Source organism: Peromyscus maniculatus, chromosome 18 (genome assembly GCF_049852395.1).
Source record: "Peromyscus maniculatus bairdii isolate BWxNUB_F1_BW_parent chromosome 18, HU_Pman_BW_mat_3.1, whole genome shotgun sequence".
Classification (NCBI taxonomy): domain Eukaryota; kingdom Metazoa; phylum Chordata; class Mammalia; order Rodentia; family Cricetidae; genus Peromyscus; species Peromyscus maniculatus.
In genome coordinates, this window is record NC_134869.1 from 50,165,199 (window position 1) to 50,188,037 (window position 22,839).

The 22,839-nt window shown below is 46.6% G+C and overlaps 2 protein-coding genes across 3 annotated transcripts in view; one reads left to right on the forward strand and one right to left on the reverse strand.

The window, feature by feature from the left end:
- Hmga2 (high mobility group AT-hook 2) overlaps window positions 1–22,839 on the forward strand; it is a 123,023-nt gene that overhangs the window by 44,052 nt on the left and 56,132 nt on the right. The window lies entirely within an intron of this gene.
- LOC143269335 (uncharacterized) lies at window positions 6,855–9,492 on the reverse strand. The gene is made up of 3 exons (XM_076554406.1): window positions 9,223–9,492; window positions 8,650–8,828; window positions 6,855–7,693 (listed from the first exon to the last, which is right to left on the reverse strand). The coding sequence occupies exons 1-3, from the start codon at window positions 9,275–9,277 to the stop codon at window positions 7,502–7,504; spliced, it is 426 nt and encodes a 141-aa protein (XP_076410521.1). The 5' UTR covers window positions 9,278–9,492; the 3' UTR covers window positions 6,855–7,501.

The window sequence follows — 22,839 nt, forward strand, 5'->3', positions numbered from 1 at the left end:
GAAGCCAGGGAATGACTAATCCCATCTGACTCGGCTTAGGACAGCTGTGAACACAGTGGCCGCTCCTCAGCCACGGTCTAATGACGCCAGCGGCACAACTATTTGCTATACCAATTCTGTGCTCTAGAAGTCAGTTTTGAAAACACGTGTTTATGAGCCTGGTGGCGCAGACCTACAGCCCCAACTGTTTAGTAAGGTCACGTATGGTCGGTGTCTGGAGCCAGTTAGGGCAACATAGCAAGACCCTGTGTTCCCCACCTTCCAAAATACGTGTTTATAATGCATATTTTTGTATTTGCAAATGATTGAAAAAATAAAGTAAAAAACTAGTGCTTTGTGGCATGAAAATGTTACGAGTTCCTGTATTAACAAAAAAAAAAAATATTCAGGGCACAACCACCTGATTTGTGTGTATTGCTGGTGGCAGCAGCATGTAGTCACTATGGCAGAGACCATCCAACCAACAAAGCCTAAAATATTATCTGACAATAGAACGTTCCCCAACACCTGCCTTAGTGTCTCTTCGGGGGCCCTCTTAATCCATTTAAATGGATTTCTTCCTCTAGTGTGTGAATGGAAAATGAATTTGAGTTCATTAATAGAAGTAAGAGACCTTTGGCTTTGCCTCCAGCTATTATTTTTCCCCCTACTCTGGAGAATTCCGAATGCTCCCCATCTAAATTCTCAAAGTTAAAAAAAGGTAATGAGGTAGAATGTGTTTTCTCCATCACCATCCCCCTCCCCCGTGGGGATTCCGAAAGCATGGATTTCCCTTTAGTTGAGAGAGGGTGCATTCTTTTTCTAGGCACTTTTAGTTTGTACTCTGGTGGTCAGCTCCACGGAGCTACGTCAAGTGGGCTGCTGGAGTCTGTGAAAATCACCATGGGAATTGTGTCCACGCCCCATCCTCTCTGGAAAGCTCAGGAACAGAGAAACAACCTTTGCTTTTAATGACATACTTAACTTTCTTAGGTGAGCTGCTCGTGTCTCGCTGGCCTACCCATTGCTTTATGGGTATTACAGACTTGTCATACAGTGCCAGAACATTTTTCCCCGAGTTTGCAGGGCTTGGGTATAGCAGGGGGAGTCAGCACACACTGCTCTCTGTAGACTGAAGGCATCGCGTCATGGCAGGGGATGCTCTGCCTCTTGGTGTCTTTCTTCCACTCCTGAGCTAACGTGATGTGGGCTTCCCCCTCTTCATCCTTCACAGAGCACTCCTGACAGAACGCCATTTAAGTGATGCTTAACACATCACTGCACACAGAAAAGGCTAAAGCGCACCCCAGTCCTCTGCCAGTGTCTGTGCTTAAATACCCTATTACACGTTTTTCCTCCCTTGGATCCCAGAACAAAAGCTTCACCTCCTGTATGTTTTCTTGCCTGAAAGTCCAACACGCTCTTCTCACCTTGCCTGCCCGGTGGCCGTCGCTCATCTCTCGGGTTTTCCTTCCCTGTCTCCACTCGGAGTTAGCGCCACCACATCCCGTCTTCCAGCTGTTACCTGCTTCTCAGTGCCCGCGCCCTTAGCTTATTGGAGGGCACCCTCTTCCACCTGACCACCCTCGATCCGTCTTCCTCCGTTTCCGGCACGGTGTCCTGTCATTCATTACTCCTAGCTATGCCTTGAGCCATATGTTTCCAGCTTCCTCTTCCTCCCTCCGCTCCGATCACTCCCCTGTCACTTCGCTGTCTGTACTCTTTCTGGCCACACTACCTCTAGTCTCCTCTGTCCACCCCGCCCCCAATATCTCTCAAGTGTTATTGTCAAAGCAGAAACTTTATCTCTCTCCTAGCAAAAGCTCTCAATGGCTACCGTTCTACCAAGGGACAAAGTCCGAGCGTTGTATGTTGATACAGCACGTACCAGGTCTGGCTGCAGTCTTTAGTTCCTTATTCACAGAGGACAGATTTGTTGTTGTTGTTGTTCAAACTTGCATGGGCTCTTTCACACCTGTGGTCAGATTGTACTTTCTTTCTTTTTTTTATTTTATTTTTTTTCCGTCTGAAAAAAAGAAAAATGTCAACGCATCGCCACAAACCCATTTGCGATATGGTGGTCCCCCCTCTCACATCTCATGGCTATTTCCTCTTTACCATGAGGCAGTTAACACACCCCTGACGCAGAACACGGGTCACGCACGATGTGCTACGGCTGTTCACTAATGTCCTTTTCCTGCACGAAACCACTTCCGGTTCACTGATATTTGAGTTTGGAATGCGGAGCACAGTGTCCGTCGTAAAAAGCATCCGAGGAATGAATATCGTGTCCACGTTCTGGGGTCTGGGTCTCCATGACAATCCCTTTGGATTCTGGTGCCGGGGATGTCAGAAATGAAGGGGACCGTGGAAACGTTCTAACACAGTGTCAACGGGAAAGCCTGATTTCCTCTCAGTATCTTTTCTTTGGGACATTGAGTCAAGTTAATTATAGATGGCCATAGTTACTCATGATATCAGGTGTGCTTTTCATCTTGGAGGACGGTGATCATTATGGGAAAGAAGACCTTTAGTATTACTGTCAGTGAACCACATATATTGATAAGCTTAACTTCCCATAGAAAAGCTTGATAGAAAGTGCCTTATTGGACATAGAAATTATGCACATGTGTATAACATGCATATTCCTAAGATATACGTATACTTATGTGATGAAGCTTGATGTCTTCTCAAGGGATTCTTCAAAGGATGGGCAACATTAAATGGTTGGCCCCCCTTTCCACGGTCCAGTTTGCAACCCCATCTCAGGTAACTAGAGTCACGTCGCAAGAGGCCTTTTTACAGGTGTTTCTGCTGCAGAAGTATTAGACTCTCACAGATTTACAGGTACTAGTAGGTTCTCACCTCCCTTCATCCATCCAGAAAGGTTTTTGCCCTGTACGAACACTGTTTTAGACCTACTGTGTACCTTGATCCTGGAGCCACACACAGTAGGTTTTGTTTTAAGTTACAGATGTGTAACATTACAGAATTTCACATTGCTACGTAGCATTGAGTGGTTAACACAAGAAACAATTCCTCCAGTACAACCCTAAATTGAATTTTCACTCCCCCATTGCCATTCTAGAAGATAGACTCATGGTGGCTTACTGTATACTTCTCTGGTTGTGTTAACAACACTCATAGCCAGGTTGTTTCACTATTTAATAGGACAGTTGTGGTTGCAAATAAGAAAATGGTTTTATATTCAGGTGATTTACTTACATGCACTAGAAACTGCAATTCATAGAAACCATGGGTCCCTTAGTTCAAAGACCAGTATTTATGACAGATAATGCTTTATAGGAAGTTTCATGTATTCAGTTTGTTTTTCATATGACAGCTGGTATCCGCAGACAGTCTGAAGTACTAATTCTGCAGATGCTCTAATTTTTATTTCTGTTTCCTCTTATCTCTGAATTGTTTTTATAGTCACGGGAGAAAAAGTAAGATTAGCCAGTAGCGAAGAGCCCAGCTCTGCTTCTCCAGCTCATTTTAGAACATTTTGTCCAAAAATAAAAAGTACTTAGAAGAAATCGAGCTGCATCCTATCTGGCTCGTTCTGGTCTCTCACTGTGAAAAATTCGGGAGGGGCATTATCTCTTGTTATTTTGTCTTCAGTTTTTGACAAAACTGTTTCTTTAGAAAGCCTTTGTCTTTCTTCTAAACATGCTTCTTTACAGGAATGTAGCAGCTGCAATTCAGTTTATCGTATGCATGCATCATATTTATCATATATGCTTAAAGGGTTTATGGAACTGCTGTGTTCCACCTTACCGTACATGCAAGTTACTTTAAAGAAAAACATTAGGAATTCTGGATCATGGTTTCCACAGAATGGATTCTAAGTTGCTATGGAATTCGTCGGTCATTTGCATTTAGATCTTTTCAAAGATCTGCACTCCATATATATGGCACACTCTTCCCCAAATCGCAGAGCAGAGCTCAACCTATTGAGACTCGGGCATAAAACATCTTCTTTGATTTTTAATATTTGCCTATAGGCTGCTTTGCATAAGACAGACAGAGGAGACCATTTCACTCCTCATTTTAGCACATACACAGCACCGTACTAAATTCTCCTTTCAAGCGATCCATGTCTTATGAGCCTAGAAAGGGATTCTAGATTGGTAATTTTCAATACAACAGTTTCTACTTCTGAATGGTTTTAGTTGTTTGAGACATGTAGCACAGGCTGGCCTAGAACTCATGCTTCTCCTGGCTTTGGATTATGATTTTTGAAACCTTAAAATCATTTTCACCACTGAAGCCTAAAGTGTCTTCAGATTACATTGTTACCTAAGAACAAATGCTTTTGCCATTCATAAACTTTTAAATTAAAGTTTCAACTAGAATTTTCCAGACAGCCTTTAGGAAAGCCATGTAAATACACGTCCCTGAAGCACATTAAATTATATAGCGTTCTAACACATCTGTGCAGTATTTGCTGCATTGGGGAAAGCACTTATCTTAACCCTTGAACAGTAGGGATGGGACTGGTATGCATGCGTGCATACATGCGTGTGTGCGTGCGTGTGTGGTGTGTGTGTGTGTGTGTGTGTGTGTGTGTACAGGTGAGCCTCTTCAGGGACACTGGAGCTGGAGCAGGGTAGGTGTGAGGGCCTCAGACTCTGGGCTCTGGGTGGCTGGCTTTTCCTTTGTAGCCCTGGCTGTGAAGTGATTTATGGGCGCTGCCTGGGCCATACATCACCTTCCTGGCTGCTTTTGTTGACACCTTGTCACATTCTTGTGGGCCTGAGGAATTCATTGTTCTTGTTTGAACTGATAAGAACAAAAAAAAAAAAAAAAGTGTGGTGGTGGTGGGGGAGAAAGAGTTAGTTAAAGACGGGCTTTCTGTACAACCACCGGGACCAAGGCAAAGGACGGAACGCTGACCTGGGACAGGGCAATGTTCTTGTCACCTGCAACTCTGCCTTTGAGTCTGTCCCGGCAGCAGGAAGCCAGGGCATCGTGGCGTACTGGCTGAAGGCTTGCCTGCTCTCTGGAGCTATTTTCTTTTTCCCGGGAGGTTTTCCTCCACAGAGGTGGTTGGAAAGGGTAGGGAGAGGGAGTGGCATTCTTCGAGACCAGCAGATCGTATGGCTGAGGAGAACTCACAGAGCAAGGTCAGGCGACAGCGATCACTGGGGGAAAAACAAAACAAAACAAAAAACTGAAGCCTGTCTTTTGATGTGAATCAGTCTCTCCAAGTTCCCTCCACTGGACAGCGTGCTCCTCGGGCACCGCGCCACACGGCCCTCTCCCCATTGAGGTGTGCTTGCCCCGTGCCTCACTCACTCTGTCTATTGGCAGCCTGCATGCAGAGGCTGGCATTGGCGTCCAGCGCTTTGAAGACAAGGAGGGGGAAAATTTCGGCGTGGGTAAAGCACCCATCTACGAATTTGTGTAGTATTTACATACAGTATCATTTCCAACCTTACTAAAGCAGATGAATTCATCTGGAATTTTTAGATTCCTTTCTCTGATATCTCTTCTTAAAAAAAAAAAAAAGACTACACTCTTTTGTGCCTAAGAAAACCTATCAGATCGAATCACGTGCACCGCATGGTGGAACTGCAGAGCCCCATATTTTCTTTGGTGAAAATGGATGTTTTTGTTAAGAGCAGCGAAGCACAACCATTCCACTCACTAATACTCTGTCCTGTCGCGGGGCTATTGTTGATCCGAAGAAGAAGAAGACCCTATTTACGCTGCACCCTTCGCCCTCACCCCACTTAGCAGCGAGGTGTTTGGGCAGCAGTGTCAACAAGACCATGTTTAATGCCAGAAATCACCTCACCTGGAAGCACCCTTCACACACACACCCCAGCTGTGAACCTCGTTTTGAACTCCAGCCATCGAAGAAAACTGTTCTCAGTCCTCCCAAACTGGCTCTTAGCAACAGGGTTTTGTCTCCAACCTTGTACGCACCAACTGCTTCTCCATCCCCCCCAGCCTTTACCGTGCTGGCAGCAAAGGAGGCAGGAAGATGGGCAGAGGTGGGCGGCAGGGTTCCAGGACAGACCTGAAGACGATCCTGAGGGCAGACGTGCAGCCTTGTCGGAATGGTGGAGTTCAAAGCGGTAGCCCCTTCTGGGAAACATTCCTTTTCCTTGGAATTGTCTTCCTTATTCCCAAGTGACACTAATATTGAACCCTCTAAATCTATGCAATGGTGTGAATAAAACCAGGGTGTCAAGTTTTGAGTGAATATTTTTTAAATCTATAAATGCGGTTTCTTTTGGAGTCTGCCGGGCCTGCCAGCTCTGCTTTGGCGTCCCCTGGCTGGCCATCCTGTGATTTCCAGAAGTCAGTTTATTGACAGTATTTCACTGCTCTCTGCTGGAGAAGCCCAAAGCCAGCCCCAACATTTCGGGTGAATCCCTTTCAAGGAGTGCAGGCAGGTGTGATGGTCTGCATGATGAACTCCCGGCCTCCGCACTTCCATTCAGTGCAACATCTTTCCATAGGCAGTGGAGACTTCCCGCTCCAGGCACGCGGTGCAGGCTGGCGGGTGCTGGTGCACAAACCACCCAGACTCCAATCTCTTCCTTCCAATGTTGTCTTCCGCAAAGACATCCTGGGCAATAGCGCGCAGTCTGTGGGCTTTCTCAGGTTATTTCTTACCCTTTCATGTTCTTGGCACAGAAGTCTAATTTATTCAGCTTTATTATCAGTAACTGCTATCAATAATCCCCCAACTCCAAAAGAAAGTCAAGCTCTTTTGAATAAACTATATCAAGTTTGATATATGTGTATATGTACATAAATTATATATATATATATATATATATATATATATATATATATATATATATATACACCTTTTCTACATACTTTTACTATGTGAATGGAAGAGAAAATGGATCAAGAATACTAAGTAAGCATAAAACGTGTTAGAACATGCTTTCCCCCAAACATTTCCAAGCAGGAATAAATATTAATTCAAACTTTCGTTTGCATGGATAAAAATTACCATAATTTGAAAACTACACTTCAAGTTTGAAACAAAAGTCCAAGTACAAAACCAGCAAATGCTTTAAGATGAATGTTGTTTCAGGTATATGTGAAGTGTGCATAGAACTATGTTTATATACGTGTGTGTGTGTGTGTGTGTGTGTGTTCACGTGTTCATACACACACATACACACATATGTATTTTGATGGGCCCACGGGGTGAAGATGTAAATTTAACACAGCTCCCAAATGTTCTATGTTCTCTTCAGTCTGGCATCCCTTCACATGAGAACAACTTGATGAATAGAAATCATAAAAAGCCAGCCTCCCAGCAGCAGCAGCGGCAGCGGCAGCGGCCTTCAGTGTGATGCTGTTCCTTGGCATCCCAAGTGAATTATTGCTGCACTGTCAAAGACAACAAAAACATTTGGGAAGGACTGTTTATTTTACAGTGGTTGACCAAAAGTATGCAAGTAGTTACAAAAAAAAGAAAAAAAAATGTAGACAGCTAAAGCTGGGAAGTGCCCCTTCCAATCCTGAAATCCCATTCGCCGAGCTTGGCCAGTCACTGCAGATCACTGCTGTGTGATACCAGAGGCAGAGCGTGGTCCAAAGGGACAATCGGGATCCATTTCAGAGCGTTTCTGTTCCGAACAGAGTACTCAGACCTCTGCCCGTCCTCCTGTGTCTGCCCTGCCCCCGATGGGTACTCCCCAAACTTCCCAGTGTGGCTTCTCCTTTGTTTGCTGGCCTTTTTCTAGAAGGGCGAGGTGAAAGTCGTGAAAAGTATTTTGTCAGTATTTTTGTGCAGCGAAGGTATCTGCTGATGAATGAAATGAATGAATGGAAGCTGCCGCAAACAATGTCTCATGCTCAAGTAAGTCATCTTAGGACTAGGTAGGAAAATAGAAGGACCCAATATGGTCCCTAAATGTTAAGGAGAGTAAGATGTGTGCTTACAGAGGATCCGTGACTTGGAGAGGGTGTGAGACGTGGCTATATGGAAGGATTAGCTGAAAATAGGAGAGAGAGAGGAATGTGCGCGCGCGTGCGCGCGCGCGCGCGCGCGCACACACACACACAGACACAGACACACAGACAGAGAGACAGAGAGACAGAGGAAGGAAGGACTGTGAATGAGTATGTGACATGTTTGCCTGAGAACTGGACAGTGTCCAGTCAAGATCTCACTGGTATTTCTAGGAGAATGTGAAATGACTTCTCTTTGATGAGCAGACCTTGTTCCAAGACTCTGGATCTTGAGGCTAAGGTTTCTTTTTACAAAAACCAAACAACAACAACAATAAAAACCCCACCACACCAGCTGCAGATCTCCATTTAACGTTCTGGTGGCTCATTAGTTGCATTTTAAAGAAGTGATATTAATCATAACTGGCTCCATGCAGCCTTTCCATGAAGTGAAAGACGGAGGCTGATGTTGGGTCTGATTCTGTCACATGAAAGCATCACCCAGTAAATATTGACAACATTCATTTACAGACATGCTGATGCATTTGGTCATTTCCGGACCGTCTGTGCAAACATAGCTTGTTTTCTGGTTGGTTTGGGAGATTGTGAAGGGTAGCAAGTCTCCGCCTTGGTATTAATAGGGCAGTGAATCACTGTTACTGTGTTGAAGATGCTGTGGGCATCCATCTATCCTGAGGGAAAAGGAGAAGTCGGGAAAGAAATGCTGGCCTCTTCAAAACCTACCTCCGCAGCTTCTCCTTGTCCCAGAGTGTCTCCAGTTTGAGAGTTTGGGGTCCCATTCTTGGTGGCATCCTGTTCCTCAGTACAGATGTTGTTTGTGTCAGTAGCCCAGTTACCTTCTCTCTGCAAGTGTCCTGGGTTAATCACGCGCTCGCTGGCCAGGATATGTAAATATGACTTGGCTAAAAACACAGAAAGGATTATGAAGCAATCTTGCTTAATAGTACCGAAACAAAACAAACACCACTCCAGTAAATCCTCTGGTGTGCTACTAAGCAGTGGGAAGATCCAGTTGTGATTGGAACTGTCCAGGCCTCAGCATTGTCCCAGGCCAGGGGAGAGACTGGAAGGGAAAAGGAAGAGAATCTCCTCCCTCCACAGCCCCCAATTCCCAGACAGAGCAAGTGCTGGAGAGCAGCCCTGCTGATCCTAGGACCCCACATTGCAGCTTTTGAGGGAAGGGGTGTACACACACACACACACACACACACACACACACACCGCAATTGCATCCTTTCCCCTTTAGCACAGACGTGTCCTGAGGCAGAGCCTGGCAGGGCTGGTTCTGCAGCTTACTCGGAGGTCCAGGCTGTGAGGTTTGGATGTGCCTTTTGCAGATCCGTGTTTCCATCTCCTGTCTCTGGGCGGTCAGCTGCTGGCATGGGACCACAGAGCATCCATTACCTCCCAGTCATCAGTCTCTCACCAAGTCCGTCTGCCCTGCCCTAAGGGAGGCTAGCACCAGACACCGCTGTGACTGAGTGCCCAAAGCAACCTTTGCCGTGAGCCGGCCAGAAGGCGTGCCGCCCTTCCGTGGCTCCCGGGAGGGAGAATCCGGCTGCTAGTTGTGTGGTTCTGCCAGTTGGCCCTTGCACACCCTTTGGGTTCATACTGAAGCTGCCAGCAGTGTGGGGCGGCGCGGGGGGGGGGGGGGAGGGGGACCTCTGCTGGGCTCCACTGAGCGGCTGCCAGGACTGGGTCTGTCCCGGGTCCAGCAGCAGAAACAAAACAGGGCAGAGCCTGAGGAGGCCCAGCCAGAGCAGCTGAGCACTCAAAACAAAGCCGGGAGACCCCGGAGCATGGCTGAATCTTCCCAAGGTTGGGAAACTGAGGCCCACGGAGCGAGCACGCTGCACATCTGGGTAGCGGACCCTTTAGGAGTGGAAATCGCGTCTTCCGAAGGCCCGCCTTCACTTCTGTTGGGTTTTAATAGATGGGTGGCTAAGGATCCCGTAACCTAGAACAGGTACTTCTAGCCGTTCAGCCTTCATCATCCCATCCGGAAAATGGGGATGGAAGTAATAACTTTACGAGTAGTAAGAAGTGAATGACGGAATGTAAACAAAGTCCGCGGCACAGTGCCCATCACCGTAAGACTCCCTTCAGTCAGCGTTGCTTGGTTTTAAGTACACGGATCTGTGATCGAGAGTCGCTTTTCCTAAGGGACACATTTTAATCCGAGATCACAGTGACTGGGCAAGCAAAACAGCTTGCCTGGTAAAGTTGCTAGCCTCTGAGCCAAATGACCCGAGGAGTTCAATCCAGGAAGCCTACATCATAGAGGGACAGGTTGTCCTCTGACCTCCCCACATGGGAGCGGCAGGACCAGCATGCCGGGTCCATCCATGTTTCCAGGAAGAGCCCAGCTTGAAGCAGGGGGACGTGGGTCAAGAGGAGAGTGTCTGTGTTCAGACTTCACGCCTAATGCTGGTGCCTAGAGTTTTAAAAGTTCAAGTTCAAAGTGACAGCCTGATGGAAAACACTTCCTTAAGGGCAGAAAGATCGTCCTAGGAGTAGGAGAGGGAGAGAGAGGTGGCCGTGAGCAATGGCGCCCCAGGAGAAAGCCCTAGTAATAACATGCTTCTTGTCTCCTTAGGCCCAGCTCCGTATAGGGCTGAGAAGCTCCATCCTCTTCCTCTGAAAGTGTTTTGTCCCCTGTTCGGAAACCAACTGGTGAGCCGCTTGTAGCGACAGCGGGCATTTCCTCAGCCCTCCCGGAGGGCCAGGCATCGCGAAAGCGCTCTGCCATATCTCGCTGGCTTTCTACAGCCCAGAGAAACGGTCCAGCAGGAAGGCAGGGCTTGAGGTCCAGTAGCTTCCCCGGGGCTTCTGGCCAAGGTCCAGTAGCTTCCCCGGGGCTTCTGGCCAAGTACGTACCCTGTGCTAAGCCACGGTGGTACGGCCTGGTTGACTCTTAATCTCCGCCTTTTCCTACGTGGGACTTAAAGTGTCTGTCAGGCAGCTTCGCCACCTGTCAATAAAGGGCTGGATGCATTATTGCCAGGGCTACCTCCTAAACTGTAAATATTCCCAGATAAGACACCATGAACAATCTTGCTTCTTCCTTCTGAGTGCTCGGTCGGACTCTCTGGCTTTGTTGCTTGGGCTGCAGAATGGAATGGACAATGCTGTGGATAAAGGCTGTGGAGGCCCTTCAATCCGTTCATATGTCAAGTAGTTCACACTGCACCTGGAGTGTACCAAGTATCATATAAATGTTGACTTAAAGCATTAACCACTGGTGATTTCCAAATGGGAATTGTCTTACCGTGGTATCAAATGCATGCTCAGTCAGAACTAGCCTTCCCACAGCTGTATTTTTAGATGCTGTCCAGTTACATAATTTGCCCTCTCCTTTCTGTCTGTAGTATGAATTATATGCGAATTGAGAGTGTTTTAAGAAGTGTGCATAGCTGGGCGGTGGTGGCGCACGCCTTGAATCCCAGCACTCAGGAGGCAGAAGCAGGCGGATCTCTGTGAGTTCGAGGCCAGCCTGGTCTACAGAGTGAGTTCCAGGACAGACACCAAAGCTACACAGAGAAACCCTGTCTCAAAAAAAAAAAAAAAAAAAAAAAAAAGCATGCTTATTTCTCTGCTTTCCCTTCTTTCAGGCACGGCAAATTAGTTTTTGTTTTAATTTAATTAGAGTTCCTTCGGATTTCTATCTGAAAAAGCTTTTGCTTTTGAACTGTCATATAATAGGTCAAATTGCATTTGTTGGCTGTCTTGTGTCTGAATTACACATTTTGTCATGGAACTCTGTCCTTGGGTGTTCTTTCCCAGTGCCCGAGTTACAGAGAGGCGTGTTTCCAGGCAGCCGTGTTCATGATAAATAACGGGTTTGAATGACATCCACGAGATACATAGTTCAGAGACACGGAGTTTTGTTGTTCGGCTCTTTTGGCTGGAGAACACAGTTCTTCCTGGGAACTGTAGCCACAATGCTGGGCTTTGGTTTTTTATTAATATCCTTGCAGATTGAAAACAAACTGTTTTCCTCCAAGTTTTTGTTCTCTTCCATTTGGCACACGCTGTGATTTATCACATGAGCTAATGTGTGTCTCATTCTCGTTTGTTTGTGCACCAGCGGCCCTGGTGGCGGCCTCTGGAAGGTGCACACACTCCCCGGGAATAAATGACACCTTGGACCACTTACATCCCTTACAGCACACCCTCCATATTGCAAATCGGTTTCTTTTTGGCCAAGGCATTTGCAAGGCTAGCTGCCCTTCCCATGTTTCCTGCCTCATGTAAGAATGACAGCAAAAACCACCATAACGACAACAACAAAAAAAAAGATAAGAGTATGGACAACCAATGGCTGAGACAGAAGTTCAAAACTATGTGATGGGAAAGTGTTGAGTAGCATGCCACGGAATTACCCTTCTTAAAGGGGAGTCATTGAATTAAGTCAATCAAGAGAAAGACCAGATCCTTCAGCTGGAATTGCATGTGTGTCTTTATGGCTGTGTCTTTCTCACTTGCAAAAGAGTGGCCGTGGAGTAAGTGGCATATAGTGTGGGGGATTGAGATGCTGAAGAAGTTGGGCCGCTGAGCAGAATTTTAAGGGCTCTCCTCAGACGGCTTTCCGTCTGCCATTTCGGTTGAGTTGAAGGTTCTCCAGCTCCCCCAGTCCCTGCTGCCGCCTCCCCTCAGTAAGGAGGTTCTTCTGAGCCTTCTTTCTTGCAGGGCCTTTACAGGGAAGGAGATTGGCTACAAGACAGCAGAGAGGTACTTAGAGGATGGGGTGTGGATTCAAACCCAGCCCCTGGAACGTTATAGAATTCAAGGAGTTACACGTGTAAGCAGGCAGAGATGAGGGAGCAATTTGCAGGGATCGGTCCAGTCCCCTCCCTCCACCCTGCAGGTCCTGGGGGTTGTCAGGATCAGAAGCAAGAGCCTTTACCCATTGAGCCATCCCGCTGGCCCTGTACATAAAAACAATCCTGAAACACAAGGGGTCATCTCATCACATCAAGTTGTCTAGGCTGGCCCTGAGCTCTAGCCTAGGCTAGCCTTGAACCTGTGATCTTCCCGCTTTAGTCTCCTGAAAAGGTAGGATTACAGGCCTGGGCTACTTGGTCCTGCTCTCTCGAGCTTCATGATCGCCCCCGCCACATAACGTTGAGCATCTGGATAGGCAGTTAAGGCTTCTTTCGTTTTCTTAACTCTTATTTAGTTATTTAATGAATGCAGGTGTTTCGGCTGCATGTATGTCTGGGCACTTGCATACATGCTTGGTCCTGACAGAGGCCAGAAGAGGGGGTCAGATCCCCAGGGACTGGAGTTACAGAGGGTTGTGAGCCACCATGTAGGTGCCAGGAATAGAACCCTGGTCCTCTCTGGAAGATCAGCCAGTGCTCTTAACCACGGAGCCATCACTCTAGGCCCCTCTCATTTGGATTTTGCTAAAACTGGTATAATGAATACAGGACCACTGTCATTTTTTTTTTCCTCTCTCAACACGCGCCCCCCCCCCCCCGAGAAAAGAATTTATTTTATTCAATTTATTTATTTTTTTCTCTCGGAACTCAAACACACACGGTGCACCACGAGCTGCCAGTGTGGTTCGGCATCTGTGTCCCACCTTCTGACAAAGTGATGCTGGCCCTGGATTGAGGATGGTCAGGGGGGCGTAGACGTTCATGGGCCACCCGGTAGTACCCTCATATAGTAACAGAGTAAACATGTATCTCGTAACTGAGTGTTCAGATGCCCACGCCCGCGGATAAAAGCAGGCGGGGGATTTAGAGAGGTTCTACTCCAGGATGCTGGGAACACAGCAGAGGAGGCCCAGGAGGCACTGGGGCCCAAAGGCTGCCGCTGATGCTGGAGGTAGATGGTTGTTGACAAACCGTCGTCGTTGGGAAGTGGATTAGGTCATGGGAAAGCGCATACCCTGGCTATTGTGAGGATTGTGTTTCCTTTGAGAAAGAAACCCCATGAGATAAGTGTTCCCATCATCCTCATTCCCCTGATGAAAAGAGCAAGGCGCGGAGATAAAGTTGCCCACGGCCAACGGCAGAGCCGGCAGGGCAGCTTGGCTTCAGGGGCATCCTGTTTTGCCACCCATTTCTGTTTGAATTCATTGATTTTTTTTTTTTTAAAGCTATGTGTGTGCAGGCTGACTGCGTGTGTGTGGAGATGAGAGGCACTTGTCAGTTCTGGGCTTTCCACCACTGCGGTTTCCAGGATTGAACTCAGGCCACCAGGTTCCGTGGGTAACAACGCCTTTGCCTGATGAACCATCTCACTGCCTCACCCCCGTTCCTTTTGGATTTTATTGGATTGTATTTCACCACCACCGGGAGAGAACCCCCGTTTTGTGTTTCTCTGTACGCTCCACCCTTAGCCCAGCCTGAGACATACTGGCTGTATAATCCATGTCTGCTGGGTGAAGTGGACCGGATAAATTAGCAGGCATTGGTTTGAGTCCTTTTATATAACCCTTCTGAACCTTTCAGGAATATATTCCTATGAACTGATCAATGAGGAAGAGAGTAACGCCCACGCCTGGTGTTATTCCAAATACTATGTTTCTAACATCCTGTGTCAAATATAAAACCTTTGAGGGGCGGGGAGCAGCTGTATCCAACATCACGCTCAAACTGGGCACATAGGCCATCCTCCCTCCTCCCTCCTACTTCCGCACAGACTTTGTCCTCATGCAGAACAGAAGTCCGTGAAATGCTGAGCCCTGCGCCCCCGCCCCCCGAAATGCTGAGGTCCACACAACCACTTCTTTTGTGGGTTTTTTTTTTACAGTTCCTTCATCTATCTCTTGGCACACACGTCTTCTGATGTAAACACTGCTTTGATGCCAAACCGTAGTACCTAATGGCCCATTTAGGAAGACGGGGATAGATAGACGTCACTCCAGAGAGCTTCCCAGGTTCACCATCCATTTCTGCCTCTGAGGACCCAGGTAGTGTGAGGCTTACCACAGAGGACTTCGCAGAAAGCCGCCAAGCTCTCTGCCGCGAACCGCGGCCATAGACGAACACCAAGGAAGCACAGTGGTTACGTCGGGGATAAACCCCGAGTGGTTCCATCAGTGATTCACTATGTTGAAAAACAATATTTTCCCCTCAGACACTCTCCTGGTTTCCATGGTGACCCCCAGGGTAGCCTCTGGGATGATAGGAACGGATCAAGGAGGGTTCTGTGGAAGAATGACCCTGTGATTGTTCCCTGGGGTGACAGATACTTGCCTACATATGATATGTCCTGTTGAAAGTTGTACTGTAAACATGTAGGGGGACCGAGATGATCAAAGAAGGGCTTCCTGGCTACCCCAAGTCTGAGCTGATGCATGGGGGGGGGGGCACCGTCGAGATAAATAAGAGAGCTGGACAAGCTAGAGTTGTAGGCCTCTCCGTCTCCCTTTGCTGCCTTCCTGCAGTGTGGCACTTAGCACAGCCGGACTCAGTTTCCTCCCCCAAGACGTCCGTCGGTGGCCATCCTAACCGGGAGGATTAAAGGGCAGTGAATTTCAGGAACCCAATCCCACGCCAGCCGGACAGAGACCACCATCCTGGATCAGCAGACCCCTTTCCCTGTGTCTCATCCTTTCTGCTACAGTTTCTCTGTCCTATCTCTCACCCACCCCCTAGCCCTACCGCGTCAGATCAGCCATTGCAGTGTTTACAATAACGCGCCTCCTTGTCTCCGGGGCCGGCGAGTCTGGAGCAGAGAGAGGGCTCTGCCTCTCCACCAACACTCCCGATGATGGTCTTGGCTAGGGGACAGGAGCTGCTGGCAGAGACCTAAGAGGGAACACACTGTGGTAGCAGCATGAAAGAATTTGGCAAGGAGGGGTTCATCACATGATCGTGATTCATACTGTATTCTTGAAATGTGGCAGGGGGGGCTCGGGGAGGCTTTGAATGCCAGCCCAGAGCAGAGACACTAGTTTTCAAACATCACATTCTTTTTATAGTACGGGCATGCCTCACAGGGAAAATATTGCACTTGGCCTGCCAGGACCACGGGAGTCGCCCCAAGTGTGATTTTAATGTTTGAGTCACTCTCTGAATCAAGTACTCGCTACATGGAGGAAGTCTTCTATTAGCGATACTTTGAAACCGTGTTTTTAATGAATTAACACTAACTTTGGGCTGGGTTTTCATTGACTTTTAGCAGACTCTTTTCCTTTTTTTTTCCCTTTGGAGACAGTTCCCTGGAGGTCTCATCCGGATCTTATTTTTTTTTTTTTTTTTAAGTTTATCTCCTTGAGAGAGTCATTTGGGTGGGATGAGCAAAGCGAGGGAGCGCTTCAAAGAGGGGTTGGCCATCTTAGGGGTGAACCTGATATATGGAAACGGGGTGGCCTGGGAAGGGGGTCTCTGAAAGTCTGGCATAATGCCTTTTGATCCCCTCCACAGTGTTCAATCCCTTCATCCTGTTGTTAAAACTTGAAACTAGGACTGGCCAGCTGTTGGGGAAAAGTCCTCAGTTTTATTTCAACCAAATGGTGCTGCCTCCTGGGGCTGGAAGGAGACTGACTTCAAGCACAATTATAAATGTGTCGTTCTTTGGAACGGGCGGAAACCTACAAAATGGCCTTGATTCACAGGGCCCCCTTGGCTCAAAGGCCCCCTGCTTCCGGTGTGCCATAAATCAGTATCTGCATCAGAAAGTGTAAAGACTACAGTGTATGGGGGCCCTTCTTCCTCTTCGAGTGTGTCTATGACAGATTTACACCGATGCCTGCGCTGTACCCCACTCACAGACTCCTATTATAGTCATGCCCCGCTGACTCGGGCCCCATTTCCTGCAGAAGGTGAGGCGGGGTCCGGCATGAAGGAGGCTGAAATTACATCTCAGCTCTTTAATTGCTGTTAATACAGGGGATCCTCCAAGGACCATGGCAAGACCTGCTTTGTTCATAGCTACATCCACTGTCTTCTCACAAGGTGTGGCCACAGCTAAAATCCCAGGTGTTGAGTTTCACGACAAGATCTGCCAAGGCAGGGCACCCCACAGTTCCACCCTTTGTGAGAAGAGGTCAAAGGGGTGCTTTTGAAAAGAACACACACCCTCTCCCGTTGTTAAAAATTCATTTCTTCCACGTGGCTTTATTTTTTTTCTTCCTTAAAGAGTACAGTCCTAACACTTTGGAAAAAGTTTTCTTTAAAAAAGGGGGCATTAAAAATTGGGGGTTGAAGAGATGGCTCAGTGGTTAAGAGCACTTGTTGTTCTTGCAGAGGACCCGGGTTCAATTCCCAGTGCCTACATGTCAGCTCACAGCCATCCGTAACTCCAATTCCAAGGGATTCTGTACCCACTTTTGATCTCCTCCTGCACCAGGCAAGCACATGGTGCACACATATACGTCCGAGTAAAACACTCATACACATAGAATAAAATAAATCTAAAAACTGTGATCCTCTTAGATATTTGTAAACTAGGACCTGTCTTCAGAATGCCCTTCTTGGCTGAGGCTTTCGTACCTACAAATGGGGCTGTGTCCAAACAGTGCCTCCTGGGGACCTAGCCTTTGACTCTGCCACCATGGTTAGAGTCCCAGGGCAGTTATCCCTGCAGGTAGCATCAAATCGAAGATCTTCCAGGGCTTACGGGATAAAGCCGTTGTTTGAGGATGCGTATCAAGCAGGAGAAATACTAGGATGGATGGACTGAATCCTCAAAGAGGAAGAACAAAGGACTTTCTGACCTAGAGTCCCTTCCTCACGGGGCAGCCGTTGTGTGTCCTTATGGGAGGTTCTGCTCAGAATTTACAAAGAAAAGGGCACAACAAAATGAAAACAAAGAAACATCTCACTAGTTGAAGTCAGTTGTCTATGACACCATTTGAGTTGAGTTTTAAAGAACTATGGTACTACTATAAGTGAGCCCAAAACATAAAAACTTACATAAATAATGATTGCTAGTTTGTTTTTGTTTTGAATTTTCAACCCTAATTACTTCCATTGTCTAAGTTAATGTGAGCATGGTTGTGTGTCCCTGGTGTTGGCGTGATATGCATGGCATTGACTTGAGCATGCAAAGGACTCTGGCTTAGACAGAACAGCAGATTGCTATTTGCAAAGCTTAGTTTTTGAAACTCTTACCATCTGCTAGGTTTGTGAGCCGGGGATCTAGTGAATGAGAATTTTGTGTATGTGTGTGGTTTGTTTTATTGGCACTGCGTGTTTCTTTGATGATCCATTTTCCAAGCTCATTCTTATCTTTCAAAAGATGCATTCAGGATTTATGCATTTGGCAGAATTTCAGAGGCCTCTAGAGCGGTGGAGAGGTACTCTCTCTTTATAAGGTATCCAAATTAGTATCATTCTGAGCATTTACTTCTTGCTGTATTTAGATGTATTTCTTTTCTGGACATTTCTTTCAAATGGATTATTATTATTATTTACATGGACAAAACTAAGGGCAGCAGATCTAATATCAGGCCAGAATGGAATGAGTTTGGTCTAAAAGTGTGCATCCGGCTCCAACTCTCTGCATTTGGAGAATGGGAGCAAAAAAAATTTATGAGGACTCCAGTAATCAAGCTATTTCAGTCCAGACCTGGAAGGAAGTTTGCTAAATGCATTAGGAGAGCGTGTGTCCATTGTCTACCTAAACCACTGTGTGTACTGCGAAAGTATTGTATTCATTAGCGTTCGCAAAACTGTGCATTTAATGATTCAAAGGCAAAATGGAGCTCTCTTTTGGTGTGCAGAGGTATAAACATCCACCCCCAGGTAGAGAATTATCAGGGTAACTTTTAGAAAGGGCAGGGGTGGCCATAAACAGGCATGCAATAGCCCCACCATTATGTATGCTCAGTTATTTGCAAGGGAAATCTGGGAGAAGGGTTTTATATGGTTATATGTCACTGTGAAGTGAGTACGGAGAAGCACAGCCCAAAGTTTGCATCTGTTGTGTGCACCCCAAATAACATCCTTCTTCGGGTCTGTAATGTAAATCCACTGGTCCCAGTAAAATGGCATTTAAAACAAACAGTAAAATGAACAACATTCGCAGAGCAATAAAGACATTGCCTTTGCGAGCCCTTTCCTATGGATTTGAAGAATGTTAGTGAATAGCTCTCCAAAGATGCAAATAAATAATATTTTATTAGATTTCAGCCCAGGAGAAAGGGGAGGAAAACCTTCAACTAGAATTACATGATTATTACTTTGCTTCCCCTCAGCCCAGCAGACATTAAAATGGAACATAAAATAAGTCTATAACAAGAGTTATGAGGAAAGGTATTGCACTTAGGGGCACACTGTGCAGAAAAGTCATTAAAATTGTTTGGGCCTTAGGAGGTGGGGGTGTGGGGGGGTATGTGTGTGGGGGTCTTTTTCAGAAAAATGAGAAACTCAGATGTACAGAATGGCTTGCTCAGGACGACCTAAATCTTTCGTATAGAAGAAGGGAATTGAGCTGCAAGGTTCTGATCCGTTCCCATTACACTAGTTGCTTCCCACCAAACAACAGGGAAAGAGTTTGTTTTCCTGGGAAAGCATATTGAATGAGGCATGGTAGGGTTCACGCTGACCTAGGCTATTGTATAGGCAAAACAATGTGAGCATGGTGGATCTGGCTGGTGTTCTGGGTTCTGACTTCCAAACACCGTTCTTACGTACAGAAGTAAACTCCAGGGCAGCCAACTGATGCCCAGGGTCCTTTGTGTCTTACCTGCCTATCTTCACCTTGTTTAGCCTGCCTGTGGATTCCCTTTCTGGTTGCTTACATATGTTTGGATGGTAGTGACGGTTCAGCATATTCTTTTTGCTTTGTTTTGGTCTAAAAAGGGTTAATACACTCAGTTTGGTACTCATGCCCCCCCCCCCCAATCTGCTTTCCTGCTGGCTGCTTCATGTTATGCTAAAACTCAGTTTACTCTGTCAGTAAAGCTGTGTGTGTGTGTGTGTGTGTGTGTGTGTGTGTGTGTGTGTGTGTGTGTTCCTATGGTAAAGCTTTAACTCTGGTTTACTGTTTAACCAAGACACTCAGCAGGACAAGGGAGATCTCACTAAAACTATATTCCAGCTGAGGATTGCCAAGGTTATGCTGTGCTATAAATTGGCACTTTGGGTAAAAGTTCTGTCATTCATCTTTATCAGGGTTTTTTTTTTCTTTCCCCTTCCTGGGAGGGGGTTAAAAGGAATGTTTCAAGGAGGTCTTTGAAAACCATTTTCTTCAAATGTTCGTTGCATCTAAGATCCCATTTTTGTCCTTTATTTGCTCCAGAATACCACCAGACTGCCAACAAAGAGGAGCCTGTGTGCCCAGGAATTTTCTGCATTCCTCTCCGGAGCAGGCATTTTTCTCGGCTACAAAGGCTCTTTGGCAAATTCCCTCTCATCATTGGATTTGCCCTGGGCTCTGATAGGTGCCATTCATGGACTGGGTCTGCTGTTTGATGGGGCTGAGGCATTAATGGGGTCTTTTCATGGCAAACAAAAACTGGGTAATATTACCAGAGGGATCACAACGCTGCTGTTGTTGGAAGGTGTGTTGTACACTCATGTGCTCGCTTGCTCGCTCTCTCCTCTCTCTCTCTCTCCTTCTTTCTCCTTTCTTTCTATGACTGTACATTTTGTGTGTGTTCTGTATGACCAGTTCTAGAAGCTGATCTTCTGACCTCAGCTGCTGCTGGGAAGTCAGTAACCGATTACAGGCCTCTGTCGGAAATAATGATGATTCTAAAACCTGATGTCTAATAGTTCCACGGCCTACAGGGAGATCTGTGTTTTCCTAATGGATTAAACATCAGAGAAACGCTGCCTGAAGGATCTGATTTAGATAGCCTTCTTACACTCCAGCATTTAATTGCTGAAAATATCTCGTCGTTGAGATGGACAGAATATGACTTCATGTGACTCCCTGCCAGGTTCATCTTGCCTCAGACTTCACGGGCATCTCTGTCATTGTCCTTGCTAGATTCCTTCCTGTTGGTTTCCAAGAAGAATGGAGAGCTGTTTAGTTGGAAACTGGATTCTGCTATAACAGAAAAAGAAGGGGATGTCTGAAAAAAAATATTCTTCCTCTTCAAAATGATTTTAGATACCAGAACATCATTTTTTGATGGGGGGGGGAGCCAATATCATGAACTAGAACATATGTAGTTGGGTTTATGTTTCTAGGAAAGCATTTTTTTTTTCCATTCATGTTTCTGGAAGGAAATAGTTTCAGGCAGGGCTACTGGTTGTTTTACTAATTTTTAACTTTTTTTCTTATGTTTAATTTTTGCTACTAGAGCCTAGACAAAAAGTCTTTTTTAAAAAATCAGTTTAGAAGAACACAGAGGCAGTAAGCATTGAAGACCAGAATTTAAAAATTCAAAGGGGGCATTAGGCCAACCCAAATGATTTATCTTGGGGGTTGGGGGAGAGACACCATATCACAATGTGCTATGCTCTCAACGCCACTGAGGCTAACCTCTTCATTCATTCTGCTGTGAGCTGTTTCCACACAACCATCTCCCTGGGTGTAACAACCATCCCTGCAGACCATTTCCAAGCTGAAGTGTGGCAGTGGTGATGTGTTACAGCCCCCCAAGTCCTCGCCCCCCTGTAAGTTTCTAAATGTGCAGGCAGGTGAGGAAAACCAGTTAACCAGAGGGTCGAAAATTGCTTTCTTCAGTAGAACATTTATTTGTTATCTTCCCGGGTTTGTGTTTTGATGAATACTCTTGTAATTTGGGTAGTCTAGGCTGTTGTAAACCATGAACCTAGCATTCACAGCTGTGGTCAGTGAAAATGAGTACCCGCCCACCTCAGCAGACTCCTGAAGTAGCTACAGGTTCCTGCAGAACGAGGTTACACCGAGTCTTGGGGAGGTGCCAGGGAGGCATTGCTTTTCCCCCCATGGGGAAAACAACATCATGCATTGAAAGTCACTGTCATTTAATTCTCAAGCACTTCACACTCCGGACTAATGGAATGTATCTGACAGCCTTCCAAAGGCTTCACTTCTGTTTATATACGCAGTAATCCCAGTGGGGCAATCTTGACACTGTGAAACGCCCAACCCCGATTCTCATCCTCTGGAAGACCCCTAGCAATCCTGCAAAAGAGCCTCCCAGTTATTCCCGCTTTAACAATGAGGAAAACCGGGGCACCGGAAATAGTGTTGAAAGAGTTTTGGAGCTGTATGACGATCCTGCTTGGCAAATGATTTGGGTTATAAGTTTCTAAGTCAGGCTCCAGTAGATGCTCCATGAGAACGTAAAGGTTCCATCCAGTATCCAAATATTTCCAACTATTTCTACATTTCGTATCTGGTAGTTTACAATCCGCTGGAGGTCAAGTCCTTTCCGATGTTTATATATTCTCTATTGTATCTACATGGGAAGGGTTTCCCCCATGGTGACTTTTTTTTTTTTTTAGCTTATGTGGGATGTGGGGGGGGGGGGCAGGGAGGGGTGATACATGCCTGTGTGTGTGTGTGTGAATGTGGAGGCCTAAGGAGGACATTAGGTGTTTTCCTCAGTTGCTCTTCACCTTATTTTTAAAACAAGCTCTCTCACTGAGCATCTCACTTGCTGTTTGGCTAGGCCGGCCGGCCAGTGTGTGACCTGCCCCCACCTGTCCCTAAACTGTTTCCCCTGCTCATGCTGGGGTGACATGGCCACGTCCCGCTTCTTATAAGGGTGGTGGGGATTTGAACTCAAGTCCGCTGGCTTTCACCAGAATGCTCTTACCCACCGAGCCGACCCCTCAACGCCCTGGGGACGAGTCTGCTCATCCGCTCATCCTTCCCCCCACTTCATTCTCACTGGTTCTCTTGCTGATGGCGGGGCACAGATACTTTGGAAACTCTGCTGCGTGATCCGATGGTCGCAGGGTACTTTCCGCGTCGTGGAAAGATGTGGTGGAGAAGGGGAGCATTTGCATCCCCCTCTGGAACCGCCAAGGTCTGATGGGAGGAGGCAGGTGGAGATGTGCCATGTTTCTG